This window comes from Stegostoma tigrinum, chromosome 33, assembly GCF_030684315.1.
Source record: "Stegostoma tigrinum isolate sSteTig4 chromosome 33, sSteTig4.hap1, whole genome shotgun sequence".
In the NCBI taxonomy this organism is placed as follows: Eukaryota; Metazoa; Chordata; class Chondrichthyes; order Orectolobiformes; family Stegostomatidae; genus Stegostoma; species Stegostoma tigrinum.
This window is the reverse complement of record NC_081386.1, coordinates 8,042,303-8,063,126: the sequence shown is the minus strand read 5'-3', so window position 1 is coordinate 8,063,126 and position 20,824 is coordinate 8,042,303. Positions and strand designations below refer to the sequence as shown.

The 20,824-nt window shown below is 45.1% G+C and overlaps 1 protein-coding gene across 3 annotated transcripts in view; it reads right to left on the bottom strand.

Moving 5' to 3' along the window:
* Positions 1-20,824, bottom strand: part of bnc1 (basonuclin zinc finger protein 1) — a 112,712-nt gene that overhangs the window by 50,461 nt on the left and 41,427 nt on the right. For 2 of the 3 annotated variants that reach the window (XM_059639272.1, XM_048562893.2), the window contains one exon: positions 842-944. In XM_059639272.1, the coding sequence (XP_059495255.1) occupies positions 842-944 (103 nt within the window). Of the gene's footprint in view, positions 1-841; positions 945-11,730; positions 11,892-14,730; positions 14,974-20,824 lie in introns of those variants that run through there. The other variant, XM_048562895.2, reaches the window with a different exon arrangement.

Below are 20,824 nucleotides of genomic sequence, written 5' to 3'. Positions count from 1 at the left end.
TACCTGGTATTATTCAGTGAAGCATTTCATTTTCATTCTTCTAAAGTTCTTCCTTTAATGAAGTGCCCATACTATATGCAATACTGAAACAGTCATTTTAGTAATGACGAATATAATTTCAACATAACCTTGTTGCTTCTATGTTCATTATTTCTGGTCTACTACCATTGCCACCTTCTTGTATCTGTGGTTTCTCTGTCCCAGCTTGGGAAAATATACATAGGGAAGTGACAGTCAAAACCTGGACTCCAACTCCAAGTTGATTAATTAAAGTCTATTAAAGTGGGCCCAAAGCAATAATGCACTAGGTTGGTGCTGCGAAGGGATGGAAGAAGGACGACGGAAATTGGGGTGTCTAAAACATTTTAACAAGAACATGTGTCATTCTAGCAATCCTCCAGGACATTACAATGCAAAACATCGAAGAATTGTCAACAGGATGGGTGGCACGGTGCCTCAGTGGTCAGCACTGCTGCCTCACAGCACCAGGAGCACTGGTGCGATTCCACCCTCAGGTGACTGTCAGTGTGGAGTTTGCGCATTCTCTCTGTGTCTGCGAGAGTTTCCTCCAGGTGCTCCAGTTTCCTCCCACAGTCTAAGGATGTGCAGGTTGGGTAGATTGGCTGTGCTAAATTGCCCATGATGTGCAGGCTAGGTGGGTTAGACATGGAAAATGCAGGGTTACAGGGTAGGGGTTTGGGACTGGGTGGGATGCTCTTCGGTGTGGACTCAATGGGCTGAATGGCCTGCTTCTGCAAATATGGAGTCTATGGGAACCTGTTCAATTGGGTCCCCAAGATTGCCTTGGCATGTCATTGTCAATATCTCCAGTTGTCCTTACCATGTACCACCCATCCATGTTTACAGTGGTCACACTGACGAATGTTAATCTTCCCGGCTTGAAAGCACTCACAGTTACAGTTCACCAGTGTGCAGCGAATGGACTGGAAATAGAGAAAGAACGAAATATCACCACACATGATCACAACACAATCTTCACCAAATGTGTAACAAATACACAACATTTATTTTAATGTATTCCAAGCATTAAATAATGGAAGATGTGCTTACTCAACCACCAGGCCAAGTCATTCATTACAACTCCTTAGACTATTCAGAATGTCAGCTGGTGACCTAGCATTTAAGATACCATTCAAAAAATATTAGAGTTTGATGTAGATTGTGGAATTCATTGCCATCTTGTATAAAAAAACGTTTTCTATATCATGGCACAAGAAAACACTGAGCATGCACCTCGTTTCCCATTATAAGGAAACACTTTAGGTTTTACATTGCAAAAATAGTTGGAAAGACCACTGTATTCGACCCTTGCAGTGAAACTTGCATTTTTGTAGACATTGTAGCTCTCGCTCCAGTTACCTTTCAACTGCTTGCTTATGTATGTTGCATTTATGATTTAGAGATTAAATGTGTACAATAGCATGTTTCAGGAAAACATTTCACATTTAGTAATCACACCACAAAAGTTAAGTCGATCTACCAGTCACATCTGAAATTTCCTGTGGACAGCCAGCAACACACTGCAACCCATCTATTCTTAATCAAGGGTGATGGGTACATGAATAGGAAATGTTTAGAGGGAATGTGGGCCAAATGCTGGCAAATGGCAAAAAGAGACATTAAAATCAACACAACTCAAGGACACAAGTGAAAGAAAAAGCTTTCTGATCTTCTGCCTCTGCCTCGGGATTGCTGCAGTGTTCCAGAAAAGCACAGTGCAAGCTGAAAGATCAGCACCTTGTCTTCCACTTGGGAACTCTACAGCCTTCTGGACTGAATATCGAGTACAACAGTTTTAGAGTGTGAGGCACCTTCTCCCATGTCCTTACCCCAACTACCACACACCAGGCCTTGCCATCACATGGTCTGCTATTACACAAAGCACATTGTTAGCCACAAACAGTCCCCATTAACAGTTCCCATTAAAAGTCATTCATTCTCCTAGACTGTTAACCATTCCTTTGTGTGTCCAATTGTCCTCTCTCTTTGGGCTCTAACTCCTCCTACTGTTTACACCTTAACCCCTCCCCCTACTTTATCTTCTGCATAAAATCCAATGTTTTTCTAGCTACGAAAACAGGGTTGACCTGAAACATTAAACTCTGATTTCTCTCCACAGATGCTGCCAGACCTGCTGAGCTTTTCCAGCAATTTCTGTTTTTGTTTTTGTCATGAGTGCTCGCAGCATTTCCAGACCTCCAGGCTCGGCTTCCAGCATTTGTGCACTGCTGTTATATGACAAGCTAACACAGAGTAGAGAGCTAAAACAAATAGAAAAACAGCTGTGTGGAAAACTTGGCAGCTCCAATTAGTAAAGTCAAGGGTGAAGATTGAAAATGCAGATTGATGCAGGGGGGCAGCGACAACACAGTGGTGTCCCTCTTTGGATTTTTAGATGGTTTATGATGCCTGAACAGAGTGTATGACATTAAATTATGCAGAGAGAGAGTAAGAACTGCCGATGGTGGAGTCAGAGGTAACACGGTGTGGAGCTGGAGGAACACAACATGCCAGGCAGCATTAGAGGACCAGGAAAGTTGATGTTTTGGGTCAGGACCCTGCTTCAGAGAAAAGCATAAAATTACACTCTGTGTTTTAGGCAGCCAATTTCTTGTCATCCCTACGTAGAACTAATGGTAAGAACAGCCCTACAATTGCCACTGTACATTGCCATTTCTCTATACTCAATTTGGTAGGGTTATTTCGTAAACTTGCTAAAATAGAGGTCAGCCTGTATGGTAAATTATATTTCTGGTGTTTGATTTTGTTGTAACGGAACAAGTCCTTTCAAGTTAAATAAAGATTCCTCATAGAGGTACGAAGGCAAAGTAGACTGAGAAAATTGTTTTTAAAAGGACGGTAAGCAATGCTAGACATTTAAGCTACATTCCAATGAGAAAGGCAGATTCTACAGTAACCTATACCCAGATGATGACACAGCAGCACCTTGCCACTATCTCTCAATTCCTGCACTTTTGCTAAATTGCAAGACTGTGTGTCCAGCACTGAATGAACAATCATTTTCCTTAATTAGATGCTGAGAAGCTCAAAGCCATTTTGTTTGATCCCCTCTATAAACACCACTGCCTCACTTCCAACTCCTTGTACATCGCTCTGACAGCTGTTTAACATAAAAACAAACTGCTCAGCACTTTGGTGTCTTTGGACAACAACTTATATTTCATTTATGGTTCAAGGAACTTCCCTGTGCCAAGTGGCTGCCATATTGGACTACCTTCATAACAGCAGTAACAAGAAACAGATGCGCAGAGAGACTGTAGGAGCTCAGATACATGGATTGTTTTAATGGAACAAGATGATAAAGTTGTCAAAAATAAATACAGGGACAAGAGAAGAATTGTAGAAGTAAAACTAGATCCATAGAAAGCATGGAGTCTCCCAACTGTTTCAGGGGTTAATGGACACAAGTCCATGGCACTGCCATAATACCACCCCAGAATGTATATCCAGTTATTTTGGGGATGTTTCTGCTGAGATAGATACACCAAGCTGGGAATTTTCCAAATGTTCCATACCTGTCTCAGAGTGAGTGATAGTAATCTGAAAGAGAGCTGCATACATTTCATTCTCTCCTGCCAGAGAGTGGCAACCAAAACAAACACTAGCTGTCATGTGGTAGCCAGGCCTCCTGATAGAACGAGAGCCACTAGCTGCAAATCCATCACTTTCAGGATGTGCATGTTGACTCTGAGATGTACCACAAACAGAAGGAATTCCATTTTCTTCATGTCTGTTTCTATATATAACACCATGAAGCAGGTCAAAACCCAGTAGCCTCATGACCCCGATAGGCCAGAGGGTGGTTCCAGGGCTACCCTTTCTCAGCATGGCTCTGGACTCCAGTGCTCATACGGACAGGATACATGTGATGAAGGTGGTGTTGTCACACGAAATAGGCTAGAGCGAACTGCTGGGCTTCCAGTATGGGAGCATTCTGACAGATACTCAATGGAGCACACGTGAAGATTTGTGGTGCTGTGCTTTAGGCTGTACCATCTTGAAAGCAGCACAGTAACTCAGTGGTTAGCACTGCTGCCTCACAGCACTAGGGACCCAGGTTTGATTTCCAGCCTCGGGCAACTGTCTGTGTGGAGTTTGCCAGACACATACTGCCCATGTCTGTGTAGGCTTCCTATGGGTGCTCTGGTATCCTCCCACCATCCAAAGATGTTCAGGTTAGGCAGATTGGCCATGCTAAATTGCCTGTAGTGTCCAGGGATATGCAGGCTAGGTGGGTTAGCCATAGGAAATGCAGGGTGATAGAGTAGGAGGCTGTGTATGGGAGAGATGCTCTTTGGAGGGTCAGTGAGTGCAGTCAATGGCCTGCTTCCACATTGTAAGGGTTCTATCTCACCATTGTAGGTGTACAGTTTGTGCCTCCGGTTATACAGAGTGTGAAGGTGATGCTGAACATGTACAATACACTGGAATATTGTATACCATCCTGGATATCACATTGTAGGAAGGGTATGAACACATGGAAGAGAGCACAGAAGTGGGTTACAAGGATGGTGTCAGGGATGAGGAACTTCAGTGATGAGCGTAGGTTGTGGAGCAAGGACGTGCCTCACAGCCACTTAAGAAATCAAGAAGCTCGGGACGGAACAAAAAAATGAAATTTGTCTTAACTTTCTGTGAATTATTTCTTTTTACAATTAATATAATTAAAATGGCACCAGCTTATGGTGACTTATACACATTTTACTGTATTTTCATAAATACAAGCAACAATAAATTACTATAAACTAGCTTGACATTGTTGGGTCTGTTCTCAGAGAGGAGAAGGCTAAGTGGAGATCTGATAGAGGTTTTCAATATCTCAAGCAGGCTGGACAGAATAGTTTGGGTGAAGGTGCTCCCATTTGTAAAAGGAACAAGAACAAGAGAGCATAGATTTAAAGCATAGATTTGCAATCTGCAAAAGAAATTAGGATAAAGTGAGGAATAACATTTTCACAGAGCGCACAGTTAGGGTGTGGAATGCAGAGTCTGGAAGTGGGATGGAGGCATATTCAATTGAGGTATTCAAGATTACATTGGATGGTTGTTTTTGAATAAAAATAATGTGCAAGTGTGTAGAAAAAGCAGGAGATTGGCACTCATTTGGGATTGGTGCTCATTTAGTGAGCTAGTGACACATAATGGGCCTAATGACCTCCTTCTGCACAGTAACACTTATATGACACTGTGGTTGGGCTGTCTATGGTGGACTCACCTGAAAGCAACATCAGTCAACGTAACTCCACTCCCCATTCATCAACAGTTGCAGGTATTAGCTTTGTTCTACTGCTGACCAACACTTAGCCCTCAACGCTAAAATTAAAGCCACAACAAAATAAACAATCCAAACCAAATGTACAAATACCAAAGATGACTTCACCTATTCCCTCAGCATCCATTTTCCTGACCCAGAACCTCCTGTGTGGTGCTGCCCCAGTAGTTGCTACATGCCTGGTAGACGGTTGCCAACTGATAGTGAGGAAGACTGCAGATAGCCTTGCAAGGTGACCTGTAACCTTGATGACCCATGTAAGGTCACTGAACATAGTGTGGCACTAAATTCTGATCTTGCTAGACTCTGAATACAGACATGCCTGGCTTCTTGGCCCCGTTGCATTTGCTTCACTTGTCTGGAGTTTGTCTGAAGTAGACAGGTGATATTATTTCCTCCACCTCCTGCGCTGAGACCTACAGAACAATGTCAAAAAGCCTGTGACTCTGCCCTCTGCCCTGGTGTACCAACACCAGCTGCTCTTTGTATCAAAATCTATTTTGGAATGGTTTACAGCAATATTTTTAGCTTACAGATCCCTTTTATTCCCCAGCTCAGGCACAGAAAAGGACCAGTAAAATCATTTAATGATCAGGCAGCACCATGACTGTGGTCTGTGGACTCTATCCAATTGCAATGTCCAATCACAAACAATGGCTAGCCTAGCTTCAATGGGCTGAATGATACACATCAGGGCTGTGGAGATTTATGTTGAATAAAAACATACATGCTCTCACAAATATAAAAACACACACACACATTTAGAAGTTGTAAACTAATGTAAAATTTGTAATATTGCTGATTTGCATTAAATGAAAATTACTAGTTCTCCTCCCCAGATGGCCCTGCATAGTCATAAAAACACAGCCGGCACAACACATCTGTTTCCAAATGGTCTGGGCTATTATTTTCTGCACCATTATTTATTTCCCTGCAAAACTGCCGACTTGCACCAGAACAGTTGAGGTTTTGGTCTGTTCTGGTTTACAGCTGCAGAACATTTAACTATTGCACTCTGCTCTGACTTGCTGGTGAGGAGGATTCTATGTGATTACAAAAGTGTAATCCCTTGGTATCTCTGTTTGGCAAGATTAGCAATTGGTGGCTATTTTTTTTCTTTCTCTCGAAATGCTGTTTTATCTCATTGACTCTGGTAAGGAGGAATGCTCAAGACACATTGCTGCCGCCAATGACATGAACACTAATGATGCCTGCAAACTAGGAATTACTTAAGCGCAGACTCCTGCCCAGTTGTAGTCAGCTATGCAGCACACTGAAAGCATTGCCACTTACTTCAATTGAAAGAGCACTGTCTTCCATGTTTTAAAAAGTCACTTCTGGGTCACAGGATGGCTTTTAAAATAAGCCAATCCCTGCTAAATTATACACAGTTTGCCAGCTGAATACGCCAACCATGAATAAATAGGGGTTCAGGGTACTTTGATCATTGCACTTAAGAAAATCTTAGGCGGAGTACTGTCAAGGCAAATGGACTGTGTGGGAAGGAGATCCACCATGCGACTCCATTCCTGACTAATATCTCTCACCTCCAACAGAAGTAATGCCCAATATGTAACAACATAATAGTCACATTAAACAGCAATGAGTTTCCCTTATCAAACAGTTATAAGTGATCTTGCCATGCATTACTGCAGCTGACTAAATAGTCCCACATGTACACAAACTCCATACAGCGTTTGCAAATTGGTTTTAAAAATTGTAACCATCATTCCTAATCATTTTCATCAGACTTTACTGGAATTAGAGCGTCTTCAAGAAAAACTGCTCATTTAACCAAATCAGTTGTGGAGCGCAATAATGTACTAAGAAGAAAACAGCCTCAAAGTCAACAATATTGTTTAATAGACTAAGTCCTGCAAATCTCAGCAAGATCTGAGTTTCATGATTTTCATGCTCTATCAGTCTCCTGCAGACCAAGTTTTAATTCCTGCAGAGTCCAGGGCAGCCACAGATCTCAGCTTTCACTGTTTAGGCCACAGCTGGAGTGTTTCGAATCATTCTGTGCTTTCAGATAAAGGCTTAAAGCAGATACAGAGGAGATTTTCCAAGACAATTCTAGGGATGAGAAACTTCGGCAAAGTGGAGAGATTGGAGAAGTGGTGAGAGCTGTCCTCAGAGCACAGAAAGTTAAGAGAAAGTTGTATTAGAATTGTTCAAATTTTGGGAGGCGTGGGTAGAATAAATAGGGAGAATAGTGCCCTCTGGCACTGGAACTTCACAGCCACTAGTTCAAAATCCTGGAGCTCCCTCCCTAAAGGCACTGTGAGTCTATTTAGACTCAAATGGACTGCCTGGTTCAAGAAGGCAGCTCAAGACCACATTCCTGAAGGCAACTCAGGACAGGCATTAAATGCATCCCCTGAATGAACTGCTTTTTAGAAGTAAAGCAAAGGAAGACAGAGCAGAAATTAAGAGTCAGGATAGATGACTTGAAACGTTGTGAGATCAGATTCCATTGGCAGTTTGAAAAGGCATTTGGAGTTGCATTCAACGAGACTTAGTAAGCAAGTTTTTGATGATAAAGCTTGGCTGTATGACCAAATTGGATAGCTGTACAAAAAAAGCTGGTGCCGTCACAACAGGGCACATATTTTCCTTTCTCTGCTGTAACAGTCTTCATCTATGCCCATGATGTGGAGATGTCAGTGTTTTGGGCTGGGGCGGTCAAAGTCAGAAGTCACACCACACCAGCATATAACCCAACAGGTTCATTTGAAATCACTAGCTTTTACAGCACAAGCCCTTTGTCAGCTGAAGTGAGAGAGTACACACAGACGCAGAATTTATAGGCAGAGTGATCAAGGGCAGAGAGATCAAAAGATCATTCAAATGGTATGAGTGGAGTGTCAAATAATAAGTCTCTGCAGTTGATCAAAAGTGTCAGACAGTGTGAGTAGAATATCAACAGCTGAATAACAAGTGAAGGGATGACCTATAATCCGAATAAATAAAGCAGAGAGATAAGTACATAAAAAAGTAAGGTAGTGATGGAGACAAACCAAATGACTGGAATAGCATGATAAGTATAACATTTGCATGCTGAGGGCCTAACCAAAGTAATGAGTAATCCAAAACTGTACAAACTAATTAAGGTGGAGAGGCCATAACAATTTATCAAGGTGATGGTGTCAAAGCAGGACAGTAAGGAAGGTTTTACAGATACAGAACAGTGGGGTGGGGTCACATGTAATGTGACATGAACCCAAGATCACGGCTGAGGCTGTCTTCATGGATACGGAACTTGTCTATCAGGTTCGGCTTGGCGATTCTGCATTGCTCTGTACCATGAGGGCTGCCTTGGAGGATGCGTGTTATTCAGCTGTTGACACTTTACTCACACTCTCTGACGCTTCTGATGACCTGCAGAGATTTATTATTCGACACCCCACTCATACCATTTGTATGATCTTTCTCTCTGCCTATAAATTCTGTGTCTATGCGCTTCCCACTCACTTCACTTGACAAAGGGTGTACACTTTGAAAGCCTGTGATTACAATAAACCTGTTGGACTATAACCCGGTGTCGTGTGACTTCTGACTTTGTCCACTCATCGAGCACTGGTACCTTCACATCATGGCAGTTCATCGTTCGCAGCAAATTACCCAGCATTCAGTAATGACCACAACACCACACAACCCTGCCAATAGCAATTTTGGCAAGGCAGGTCAGATCATTGACATGGATACTACCATCACAGGGGTGGTACTATGCATGTGAGATATGTATCCATATAGTATCCATGTGGCAGGGATGTGTTGTTGAAGTTGTACAGGCCCTTGGTGAGACCACACCTAGTATATTATGTGCTGTTTTGGTCTCCTTTTCTGAGGAAGGATGCTCTTGCTCTTGAGGGAGTGCAGCGAAGGTTTACCAGGCTGATTCCAGGGATGGCGGGTCTGATGTGAGAGGAGAGATTGATTAGGTTAGGATTGCTTTTACTCGAATTCAGATGAGCGAAGGGGGATCTCATAGAGACTTATAAAATTCTAACAGGACTGGTCAGGGTAGATGCAGGGAAGATATTCCCGATGGTGGGTGTGTCCAGAACCAGGGGTCACAGTATCAGGATTTGGGGTGGGCAATTTAGGACAGAGATGGGGAGACATTTCTTCACTCAATGAGCCTGTGGAATTCATTACCATGGGAAATAGTTGATGCCAAAATATCGAATGTATACAACAGGGGACTAGATATAGCACTTGGAGAGAAAGGGATCAAAACTTCAGGGGACAAAGCTGGATCTGGCTATTGAGATGGATGATCAGCCATTGTTGTGAAGAATGGTGGGGCCAAATGGCCTCCTCCTGCTGCTATCTTCAATGCTTCTGTGTTTCTGCATTTATACAATGCGTGTAGCAACACAACCCTTGACGTGGACTACAGATACTCAAGAGACTCGGCCAATGCTGCCTATCTCAGGCAAGGAAGCTCCGAGGCTTGGTACATTGGCATGACGGTGCAGACACAATGGCAATATATGAATGTACACTGCGGAACAATCGCCAGACAGGAATATTCCCTCCCAGTCGGAGGACACGTCAGCAATCATGGACATTCAGCCTCAGATTTTCGGGTAAATGTCCTCTAAGGTGACCTTTGAGATACACAACAAGGCAGAATCACTGAGCAGTAATTGATAGCCAAGCTCTGCACCCATGAAGACGGCTTCAATTATGATCTTGTGTTTATGTCACACTACAAGTGACCCTGACACATTGTTCTGTGTATGAAAAAGCTTCCTTACTGTCCCGTTTTGACACCATCTGCTTGATAAGTTGTTATGATCTCTCTACATTAATTAGATTGCACAGTTTCGGATTACTCATCACTTTGGTTAGACCTTCAGCAAGTGACTTTTATACCTATCATGTTATACCAGCCATTTGGTTTGTCTCCAGCACCATCTTATTGTTAATTTTTTTGTAAACCTCACTCTGTCTCAATTAATCAGATTATAGTCATCCCTTCGCTTGTTATTCAGCTGTTGACACTTTACTTACACCGTCTGACACTTTTGATCACTTGCGGAGACTTATTATTTGACGGTCCATTCACACCATTTGTATGATCTTTTGATCTCTCTGCCCTTGATCCCTCTGTCTATAAATTCTGCGTTTATGTTCTATTCTCTCACTTCATCTGACAAAGGGGCTATGCTCTGAAAGCTTGATTTCAAATAAACCTATTCAACTATAATCTGGTGATGTGTGACTCATGATTGTCCAAGAAACAGATAGTAGCTTGGGGTGGTTTTACTGGGTCTTGTGCTAATTATTCCCTGGCTGAAACTGAGAATCAAACTCCAAAACATTAGCAAGAGCAAAATGGTGCTACATATTCGCTGTTCTGAAGGTCATAAATGCATGAGCCAAATGTTGTAACTGTGCAATAGTGTGCAAACATTCCAGAACTGAAGCAGGCCTGTTTGTTTCCCTGCATAATGGGTAATTTAAATTAGATTATACATGTATTTCTGGTAGAAAATGTATATACAACAGGAAACAATTTCCAGGGGCAAACTATCGCATTCAATACCTGTAAAAGCATACTTTAGCCATAACTGGAGTTCGCAAGGTGGGAAAGGCAATTGCCAAAGATAGCATGTCACTGTCAATGTGCAGGCATTGGTGGTTAATTTGTGTGATAGGAAAGATTTCAAAGGTAAAGGACCTGTGGAATTCAGGAGGCAGTACAGTAATTGTGGTATGCCCTGGATTATTCAGATTCTATATGATTTCCATATAGCTATTTGTACTCTTGATTATACTTACTTACACCATTCTTCAGCCAACCCAGAAACTGTAATCCACTTAAGGGTAGTCTCTGGAAAGTCACATGCGCGTGCACACACACACACACACACACACACACACACACACACACACACACACACACACACACACGATGGATAGTGATGTTCAAGAGAAATGCCTTGATGAATCACATAGCACTGGTGAGGAAGGAATATCAATGGATTTTTGATAAGAGGCCAGCTGGTACCGAGCAGAAGCCTAGCATAACTGAGTGCTCCTTCTGATTTGGAGAGAGATACAGACTCCAGTGGCCCTGCTTTCAAACATTATCTGAAATAGCAGCTGAATCACTCAGAACAGTGGAAAAGGGGTTCTGGTTAGTGTAAGAGAATCCATCATTTTGACGTGCACTGTCTTCTCTCACACGAAACACTGCTGATGTTTGCAATGGAGCATATGGAAAACCTGCAGTGGAGATCTTAGCTACCGCCCAGTCCAATGAAACCATTTGCAAAACTAAGAATGAAAAGTAATGGTTAGAGTTTCTAAATTACAAGATCCCAGATGCAATCATCAGATTTTGGTGACTTACCAACATGGGTTCAGCGGATTTTTAGAACCAATTTCCTTCTGGTTATTACCTCTAACAAATGCTCCATATCCTTTTCTAGTTCTTCCAGTTATGTCCTCACATCCATCAAAATTAAAACCAGCGCAATGTATTTGGTATCACTGCCACAGCTTCATCCTTCAAAATTCTCATTCGTTCACCAGTCGTAGCATTCTCTGATGATTCCTATTCCTTCCACAAGTGATTATAAAAGATATTACTATTTCATTCAAGAAGAGACACAGCCAATAACAAAACACATTAAAAGTATCCAGCATGGAAATCTATTGGAGAACTGCCCAAATGAAAAGATATAGTGCAGCAGGGAAAGGTTTACACAAGAGACTGCAGCCTTGGCTATTAGCGTACAATGATGAAGTGATATAACCCAGGGGATACAAGAAGCACCACCTTAGGAGTGCAGAGATCTCAAAAGGGATACTGGGTGTTTTGGGATGGAGTTGGATATAGATCAAAGATCTATATGGTCCAATCTATCCTGACTCGAAAGTTCAGCTTGTTCCTATCTATAGTGTTGAGCTGAATGGTATTTCTTATCTATTACATTCTACCAGTGATCTGAATGTAGTCATAGTAAGGTGATTCCAACTCTTTATTAACATTATAAACACTGCTACAGTCTGATACAGAATGCTGTCTCTATGTCAGCTGCCATCTCAGGCTCTCTTTGTGTGTACTTACATCACTGGCTAATTCACATTAACCCCTTACTCCACACTGGACAGCATGTAGCATAAAATAACAATTTTGCAAATCTTCCCTGGGTTATAGCCTAAGATTGCTTCCTCTGCCAATCTAAACATTTAGCATAAGATAATAAAATGTGAGGCTGGATGAACACAGCAGGCCAAGCAGCATCTCAGGAGCACAAAAGCTGACGTTTTGGGCCTAGACCCTTCATCAGAGAGGGGGATGGGCTGAGAGTTCTGGAATAAATAGGGAGAGAGGGGGAGGCGGACCGAAGATGGGGAGAAAAGAAGATAGGTGGAGAGGAGAGTATAGGTGGGGAGGTTGGGAGTGGATAGGTCAGTCCAGGGAAGACGGACAGGTCAAGGAGGTCGGATGAGGTTAGTAGGTAGATGGGGGTGCGGCTTGGGGTGGGAGGAAGGGATGGGTGAGAGGAAGAACAGGTTAGGGAGGCAGAGACAGGTTGGGCTGGTTTAGGGATGCGGTGGGGGAAGGGGAGATTTTGAAACTGGTGAAGTCCACATTGATACCATTAGGCTGCAGGGTTCCCAAGCAGAATATGAGTTGCTGTTCTTGCAACCTTCGGGTGGCATCATTGTGGCACTGCAGGAGGCCCATGATGGGCATGTCATCTAAAGAATGGGAGGGGGAGTGGAAATGGTTGGCGACTGGGAGGTGCAGTTGTTTGTTGTGAACTGAGCGGAGGTGTTCTGCAAAGCGGTCCCCAAGCCTCCGCTTGGTTTCCCCAATGTAGAGGGAGCCGCACCGGGTACAGTGGATGCAGTATACCACATTGGCAGACGCGCAGGCGAACCTCTGCTTAATGTGGAATGTCATCTTGGGACCTGGGATAGGGGTGAGGGAGGAGGTGTGGGGGCAAGTGTAGCATTTCCTGCGGTTGCAGGGGAAGGTGCCGGGTGTGGTGGGGTTGGAGGGCAGTGTGGAGTGAACAAGGGAGTCACGGAGAGAGTGGTCTCTCCGGAAAGCAGACAGGGGTGGGGATGGAAAAATGTCTTGGGTGGTGGGGTCGGATTGTAGATGGCGGAAGTGTCGGAGGATGATGCGTTGTATCCGGAGGTTGGTGGGGTGGCGTGTGAGAACGAGGGGGATCCTCTTTGGGCGGTTGTGGCGGGGGCGGGGTGTGAGGGATGTGTTGCAGGAAATACGGGAGACGCGGTCAAGGGCGTTCTCGATCACTGTGGGGGGAAAGTTGCGGTCCTTGAAGAACTTGGACATCTGGGATGTGTGGGAGTGGAATGTCTTATCGTGGGAGCAGATGCGGCGGAGGCGGAGGAATTGGGAATAGGGAATGGAATCTTTGCAGGCGGGTGGGTGGGAGGAGGTGTTAGCCCAAGGTTTAGTAAGGGCCCAAACTCACCCCAGTGCATGGATCTATTTCCATGGAAACTTAGTATATAATGTTGCTGAGAAATCAATGTTGATGATTGTTTCTATAAAGTCAGGGCGCTGAACTGTTGGGACATTATGTTGGTGTGACTGAAAAGCTGTGGGTAGATTCATTTTGCCAATCCTTGTTGGTGGCATTAGGCTGAGCTAATGACACAAGAGGGGAAGGATGCCCATGCAAAACCTTTGGTAGAAAACAGGCTCAATCTTCATGAATCCTGAATGTTTCATTATGTTGTACTTAATAGCTATTGCATTACACATGGAATACTTGATGGTCTCTTGGGAGATATCAGGCTCAACTTGATAGCAAATGTACCTTACTGTTGGCTACATTGACATAGTACAAGAACTAGAGCTTAAAGGTACTTTAAAACACTGGCAAAGACACCTTTAACACCCCTTTATCTCCTCTCAAGATGAGTCCTCTTTAGTCTGATGGACACAGCCTGTCTCGTGGTGTCAGCTAACCCTGCCAGGTACTAACATCAGTTAGCTCAGTTAGCTGGAAGGTTGGTTCACAATGCAGAGTGATGCTAACAGTGTGGATTCAATTCCTGGCTGAGTTTACCATGAAGGGCTCTCCCCTCAGTCTCTCTCCATGTCTGACATACAGTTAACCTACCACCAGTCCTCACTGTCAATGAGAGAGAAGCCCTGTGGTCTGCTAAGACTACGATGGCTTCATCATAAACACAATTGCAACAGATTTCCTAACAATCAGAGGCCCTGTCTGTCACCCACACACTGTGCAAGTGTGATTTCCTCAGTACGAAGCTGTTACTCTTCCCCTGGGATGGCTACATACTCAGGTCAGTATCACTGGCACTATCAATGAATAAGAGTCACTTCCTATCTAGATGAGCAAAAGGATGGATAAGAACACGATTGTCCACATACATACGGGCAATAATACCTTGGTACCTTGGGACAGTCAGCAATTTGGAAGAACTGTTGCTGCTGAGGTATATATGTAATGAGGTGAGCAGCGATACAGCGCATCAGAGCCCTTTCTGTCGAAGTGGTCCACAAAACATCATGTGGTAAGGTATCCTCTGGCATTTGAAGTTTCCTAAAAGTTGTGAACAGTGGTGGCCTAGACTTCCACTGCTAAGCCTCATAATATGGATCTTCATAGGTCAGCGCTCCAGTAGCAAATCTCACAACACATTTTTATTTATTAACAGGATGAGGGTGTTACTGACTCGGCAGCATTTATTGCCCATCCCTAATTGCCCAGAGGGCAGTTAAGAGTCAACCACATTGCTGTGGGTCTGGAGTCACATGTAGGCCAGACCAAGTAAGGGTGGAAGATTCCTTCCCTAAAGGGCATTAGTGAACCAGATAAGTTTTTCCCTAACAATCAACAATGGTCATCATTAGATTTGCAAATCCAGATATTTGTTTTGAATTCAAATTCCACCATCTGCCATGACAGGAATCAAACCTGCGTCCCCAGATGTTATCTGGGTCTCAAGATTCACAGTCTAGTGATAATACCACGAGGCTATTGCCTAGCCATGGACCCCTCTGTTCAGTCACTCTGTTGTACACAGACGTATTTGTGGATAGCAGTCACAGACAGCTTTGACACTCATAGCAACACATAAGTGACTGATTCTGGGAGGAATGAGCCACTTGAATGAATGTCAGATGTGGTTCACTTGGTCATATTCTTCTTGCCTTTTGGTTAGGTGCTTGTGAGTTCAAGTCCCACTTGACACACAAAAATGGTCAGCTGACAACAGAGTGGTGCACTGTTGAACATGCCAGGTTTCAGATAAGAGTCTAACATAAGGCATTGTCTGCCTGCTCAGATAAACTTCATAAATCCCATGGCGCAGTTTCAAAGGATACCAAAAGAATTCCCCGGGTGCCCTGATTAATAGCCACCAACCAGTTACACCAGATCAATTATCTGGCCATTGCAATGATGTTGTTTTGTAGCAGTTTGCTGTCTTCAATTTGGCTGCCATACCTTTTCTGCACTGTAACTGATCACCAAAAACATCAAAACATTTACTCAGATTTTAATACTTCGGGATGTCACGAGGTTGTGAAAGGAGCGAGAATAATGGAATTCTTTCTTTAAAGGGAAGGCGAAGCACAGTGCTCCGATGCAGATCCAAGTAGCAATTCTATAGAATTTCCCTGCAGCCAGCTGATCAGTTAAACAACCATATATTGTCAGACCAGAAGCAGCCATCCAGCCCATCGAGTCTGCTCCGCTATTCAATGGCAGATCTGATAATCTTCAATTCACTGCTGTGCCTTTCCCCCGCCACTGGTGTTTCATTAACTAAGAGGGCCAATAGGAACTGAGCATCCGGAAAAGCTCATCACTGTAAAGGGATAAATGTTCAGCACAAATGCAACTCGTGCTCATGCAAGTTACGTCCTGTTTCACTTTTAATACATATTATATCCTGCCGTTCTTTAATCTTGCAGTCAGCTGCTCCAAAAGGAGAGCATGCTCAATAGATTTAAACATTTTATATTTCTCTGATGATTAGCAAACTTCAACTAACAGCCATTAAGTGCTGCTTTAATGCTTCAAACCAAGGTTGTGAAACCATTCTTCTGTTCTACAGTCAACTGGAGGAGTATTTTCTTCCAACTCTCAGCCAGCATTCCTGAGCTGAACAAACAGGAACATTTCAAAGTACAGTCTACTCCTTACAAGTGACTTGAGGTCATTTTTTTAAGCAATGAAGTAAGCAAATAATCTGAAAAAAATTGATTGAAGCAAAATAAAAATACAGAATAAATATAGGGACTTAGTCATTAAGATATTGAATTCTCAGATAATTTGAATGAAGTAACTTTGAATTAATGGCTTTATAGAATCCCTACAGCATGGAAGCAAGTCATTTTACCCACTGAGCTCACACTGACCCCCTGAAGAGCATCTTACTCAGACCTACCCCATCCCTGTACTCCTGCATTTCCCATGGCTAGCCCACCTAGCCTGCACATCCTTGGACACTGCAGGCAATTCAGCATGGCCAATCCATCTCAGCTGCACATTTTTGGACTGTGTGAGGAAACCAGAGAAAGCCCACGCAGACGCAGGGAGGATGTGCAAACTGCACACAGACGGTCGGTCACCTGAGGCTGGAACCGAACCTAGATTATTGCTGTTGTGAGGCAGCAGTGCTCACCACAGAGCACCATGCTGCCCCACTATGGATATAGGTATGATCACATGTGTGAAACTGGATGTGTGGCTGAGGGGCTCAAAGTATTTTCTGTGCAGTCTCCCAGACTATGATTAATCTTTTAATCTGCTTCGAGTCAATTCAGGTGGTAGAATAGTTTTGTGAACATCATTGCACGTAGCGTAGTGGAAAAGTACAAAATGTTTAACTGATTTCCTTCACATAGTAGCTCTTACTAAGAATTTACAGAACACAGTTAATAAGCTGTTGTTCACTGTATTTAGTTCGGGTTGGGGGTGGGTGTTAGGCATTTCAGGAATAGTTACCAAACATATGATAACATGATCACATGCTATCGAGTCATAGAGCTGTACAGCACAGATACAGACCCTTTGGTCCAACTCGTCCACGTCGACCAGATTTTTTTTTACTTAAAAAAATACTTTATTTGTAGAAATACAAAAAATAAACATACTTACACACCTACCCGGTAATGTAGCTGTGCTGGGTTACCCTGGGGGTACGTACACCAACTAAAAGAAAAAAGGCAAAAGCAAAAAAAAAACCAGCAGTCATCTCCCCGCACAGTCCCCATTGGCCCCCTGACCTGTTGGGGAAGGCGTCAGCTGGGCCCAGTTACCGAATAGGGCCCCTGTTACATTCCGGCCGAAGCGTCTCATATGGTGGTCTTTCCCCACCGCGCCTTGGCAGCGGCCACCCCAAGCTTTAGCACGTCCCTCAGCACGTAGTCCTGGACCTTGGAGTGCGCCAGTCTGCAACACTCGGTCGGGGTCAGTTCTTTCAGCTGGAAGACCAGCAAGTTGCGGGCAGACCAAAGAGCGTCTTTCACCGCATTGATGGTCCTCCAGGTGCAGTTGATGTTTGTCTCGGTGTGCGTCCCGGCAAACAGCCCGTAGAGCATGGAGTCCCGTGTCACGGAGCTGCTCGGGACGAACCTTGACAAATACCACTGCATCCCCCTCCAGACCTCCTGCGCATAGGCACACTCCAGAAGGAGGTGATCGACAGTCTCGTCCCCCCCAGCAGCCACGTCGAGGGCAGCGTGCGGTGGCGCAGAGATTCCGGGCGTGCATAAAGGATCTCACTGGCAGAGCCCCTCTCACCGCCTGCCAAACAATGTCCTGGTGATGAGGCATTCTGCCAAACGACTTTAGCAGTCTGCGTGGGGAACCACACAACTGGATCCATCCTCTCCTTTTCCCGAAGGGTCTCGAGGATACAACGTGCTGACCACTGCCTGATGGCCTTGTGGTCAACGGTGTTTCCTTTCAAAAATTTCTCCACAAAGGTCAGATGGTGCAGGATGGCTCAATTACTCGGAACGTTCTGCGGCAACGAGGCCAGGCCCATCCTTCGCAACACCGGGGACAGGTAGAACCTCAGTAAGTAGTGACACTTGGTGTTTGCGTACTGAGGATCTACATACAGCTTGATGCAGCCGCACACAAAGGTAGCCATCAGGGTGAGGGTGGCGTTCAGTACGTCCTTTCCCGCCGTTTTCCAGGTCTTTGTACATGGTGTCCCTGCGGACCCGGTCCATCCTTGACCCCCAAATGAAGCGGAAGATGGCCCAGGTGAATGCAGTGGCGCAGGTCCGGGGAATAGGCCAGGCCTGCGCCACATACAACAGTACCGAAAGCCCCTCGCGCCTGACAGCCAGGTTCTTACCTGCGATGGAGAGGGACCGGAGCGTCCACCTGCCCAACTTCTGCCTCAGTTTGGCGATACGCTCTTCGCAAGTCTTAGTGTACGCCCCAGCTCCACCGACCCAAACACCCAGCAACTTCAGGTAGTCTGACCGACGGTGGAGGGGATGAAGGAGCGGTCACCCCAGTTCCTGAAGAACATGGCCTCGCTCTTACCCCTATTGACTTTGGCACCCGAGGCCAGTTCAAACTGGCCACAGATGTCCAACAGCCTACTCACCGACCGACGGTCGGTGCAGAAGACGGCAACGTCGTCCATGTGCCGGGAGGTCTTGACCTGCAGTCCTCCGCTGCCTGGGATAGTCACACCCTTCAGGCTCATGTCCTTCCTGATGGATGCGGTGAAGGGCTCCATAAAACACACAAACAAGGCAGGAGAGAGCGGGCAGCCCTGCCTGACTCCAGATCTGACGGGAAAACTGTCCGATTCCCACCCGTTGATCGAGACTGTGCTAACGATGTTGGTGTAGAGCAGCCAGATTCAATTGCAGATGCCCTCCCTGAACACCAATTTGGAGAGGACGTCCCTCGTATAAGCACGCGAGAACCTGTCGAAGCCCTTCTCCTGGTCCAGGCTGACGAGGCAGGCGTCCACCCTCCTGTCCTGCACGTAGGCGATCGTGTCCCTGATGAGTGCGAGGGTCTCAGCGATCTTCCTGCCCAGCACTGCACAGGTTTGGTCAGGGTGAATCACTGACTCCAGGACAGACCTGACCCAGTTGGCTATGACCTTGGCCAGGATTTTGTAGTCCACGTTCAATAGTGAAATGGGACACCAATTCTTAATTTCTTCCCTCTCCCCCTTCCTCTTGTAAATGAGGGTGATGATGCCCTTCCTCATGGACTTGCACATTTCCCCTGCCCGAAGTGCACTGTTGTACACCTCCAGCAGGTCCTGGCCGACCAGGTCCCACAGAGCGGAATACAGCTCAACCGGTAAGCTGTCGCTCCCGGGCATTTCGTTACTTTCAAAGGACTTGAGGGCTCTGGTCAGCTCGTCCAGGGATATCAGCCGGTCCAGCCACTCCCGTGTGCCGTCATCTAAGACCTCTGTGATAGACCACAGGAACGACTCAGAGGCTGTGCTGTCCATGGGCTTCGTGTCATACAGTCCGGCATAGAAGGATCTGCTGATCCTCAGAATGTCGGGCCGAGACGAAGTCACCGAGCCGTCGTCCTCCTTCAGCCGGCTAATCACAGAGCTCTCTTTGTGCACCTTCTGAAAGAAGAAATGCAAGCACGTCTCGTCCTGCTCCACCGAGTGGACCCTGGACTGGAAGATTATCCTGGAGGCCTCCGCGGCGAAGAGCGAGGCTTGCTGGCCCCTCACCTCACGGAGGTCCTCCGTGACATCCACCCCTTTTGACTGCAGAAGGAGCAGGTTCTGCATCCTTTTCTGGAGTCACGACAGCTTTCCCCGCCTCTCTCTCGCCTTTCGAACACCATTGAGGACGAAGAACCCCTTGATGTTCTCTTTGACCGTCTCCCACCAGTCGCCCGGAGGCTCAAAGAGGGGTTTCACGGTTCTCCAACAGGCATACTCCCTCTTGAGCTCCTCGATGTTCTCTGGGGTCAACAGAGTGGTTTTTTATCTTCCCCGTCCCCTTGCCGGCCTGCTGGTCATCCTGTAAGTGACAGTCGGCCAGCAGAAGGCGGTGGTCAGAGAAGAACACCGCTCGGCGCTGGTGGGCCTGACCGAGAACGCTCGGGACACAATCAGAAAACCTATCCTTGAGCCTTCTCGATGTTTGTACCAGCCTTCACCACCTTCTCTGGCAGCTATGCTCAGTGGTTTGTTATGTTGGTCTTAGATGCTGCATTACCCATCACTGGAGGTAAGAGGAGTGGAGCATGTGAAACCAAAATTCTATAAATTCTTGCAAATTAGTTTTTGTATTCAAATTTGAAAACAAGCAAGGAGGAATGGTGAATTTTCATGTCTCAAGTGGCAGGGAAGACCTTTCGGAAACAAACCTTTCAAAATGAGGAAAAGGAGGAGCAAGTTTGAGGTATAATTCTTCAAAGATTTTTGACACTTTAATCATTGAATTGGCAACACTTCAGACAGCCAGCCAATTACATTGTCTCATTCATTCTTATCTGTGCTTTTCAGGCCACTCTATAA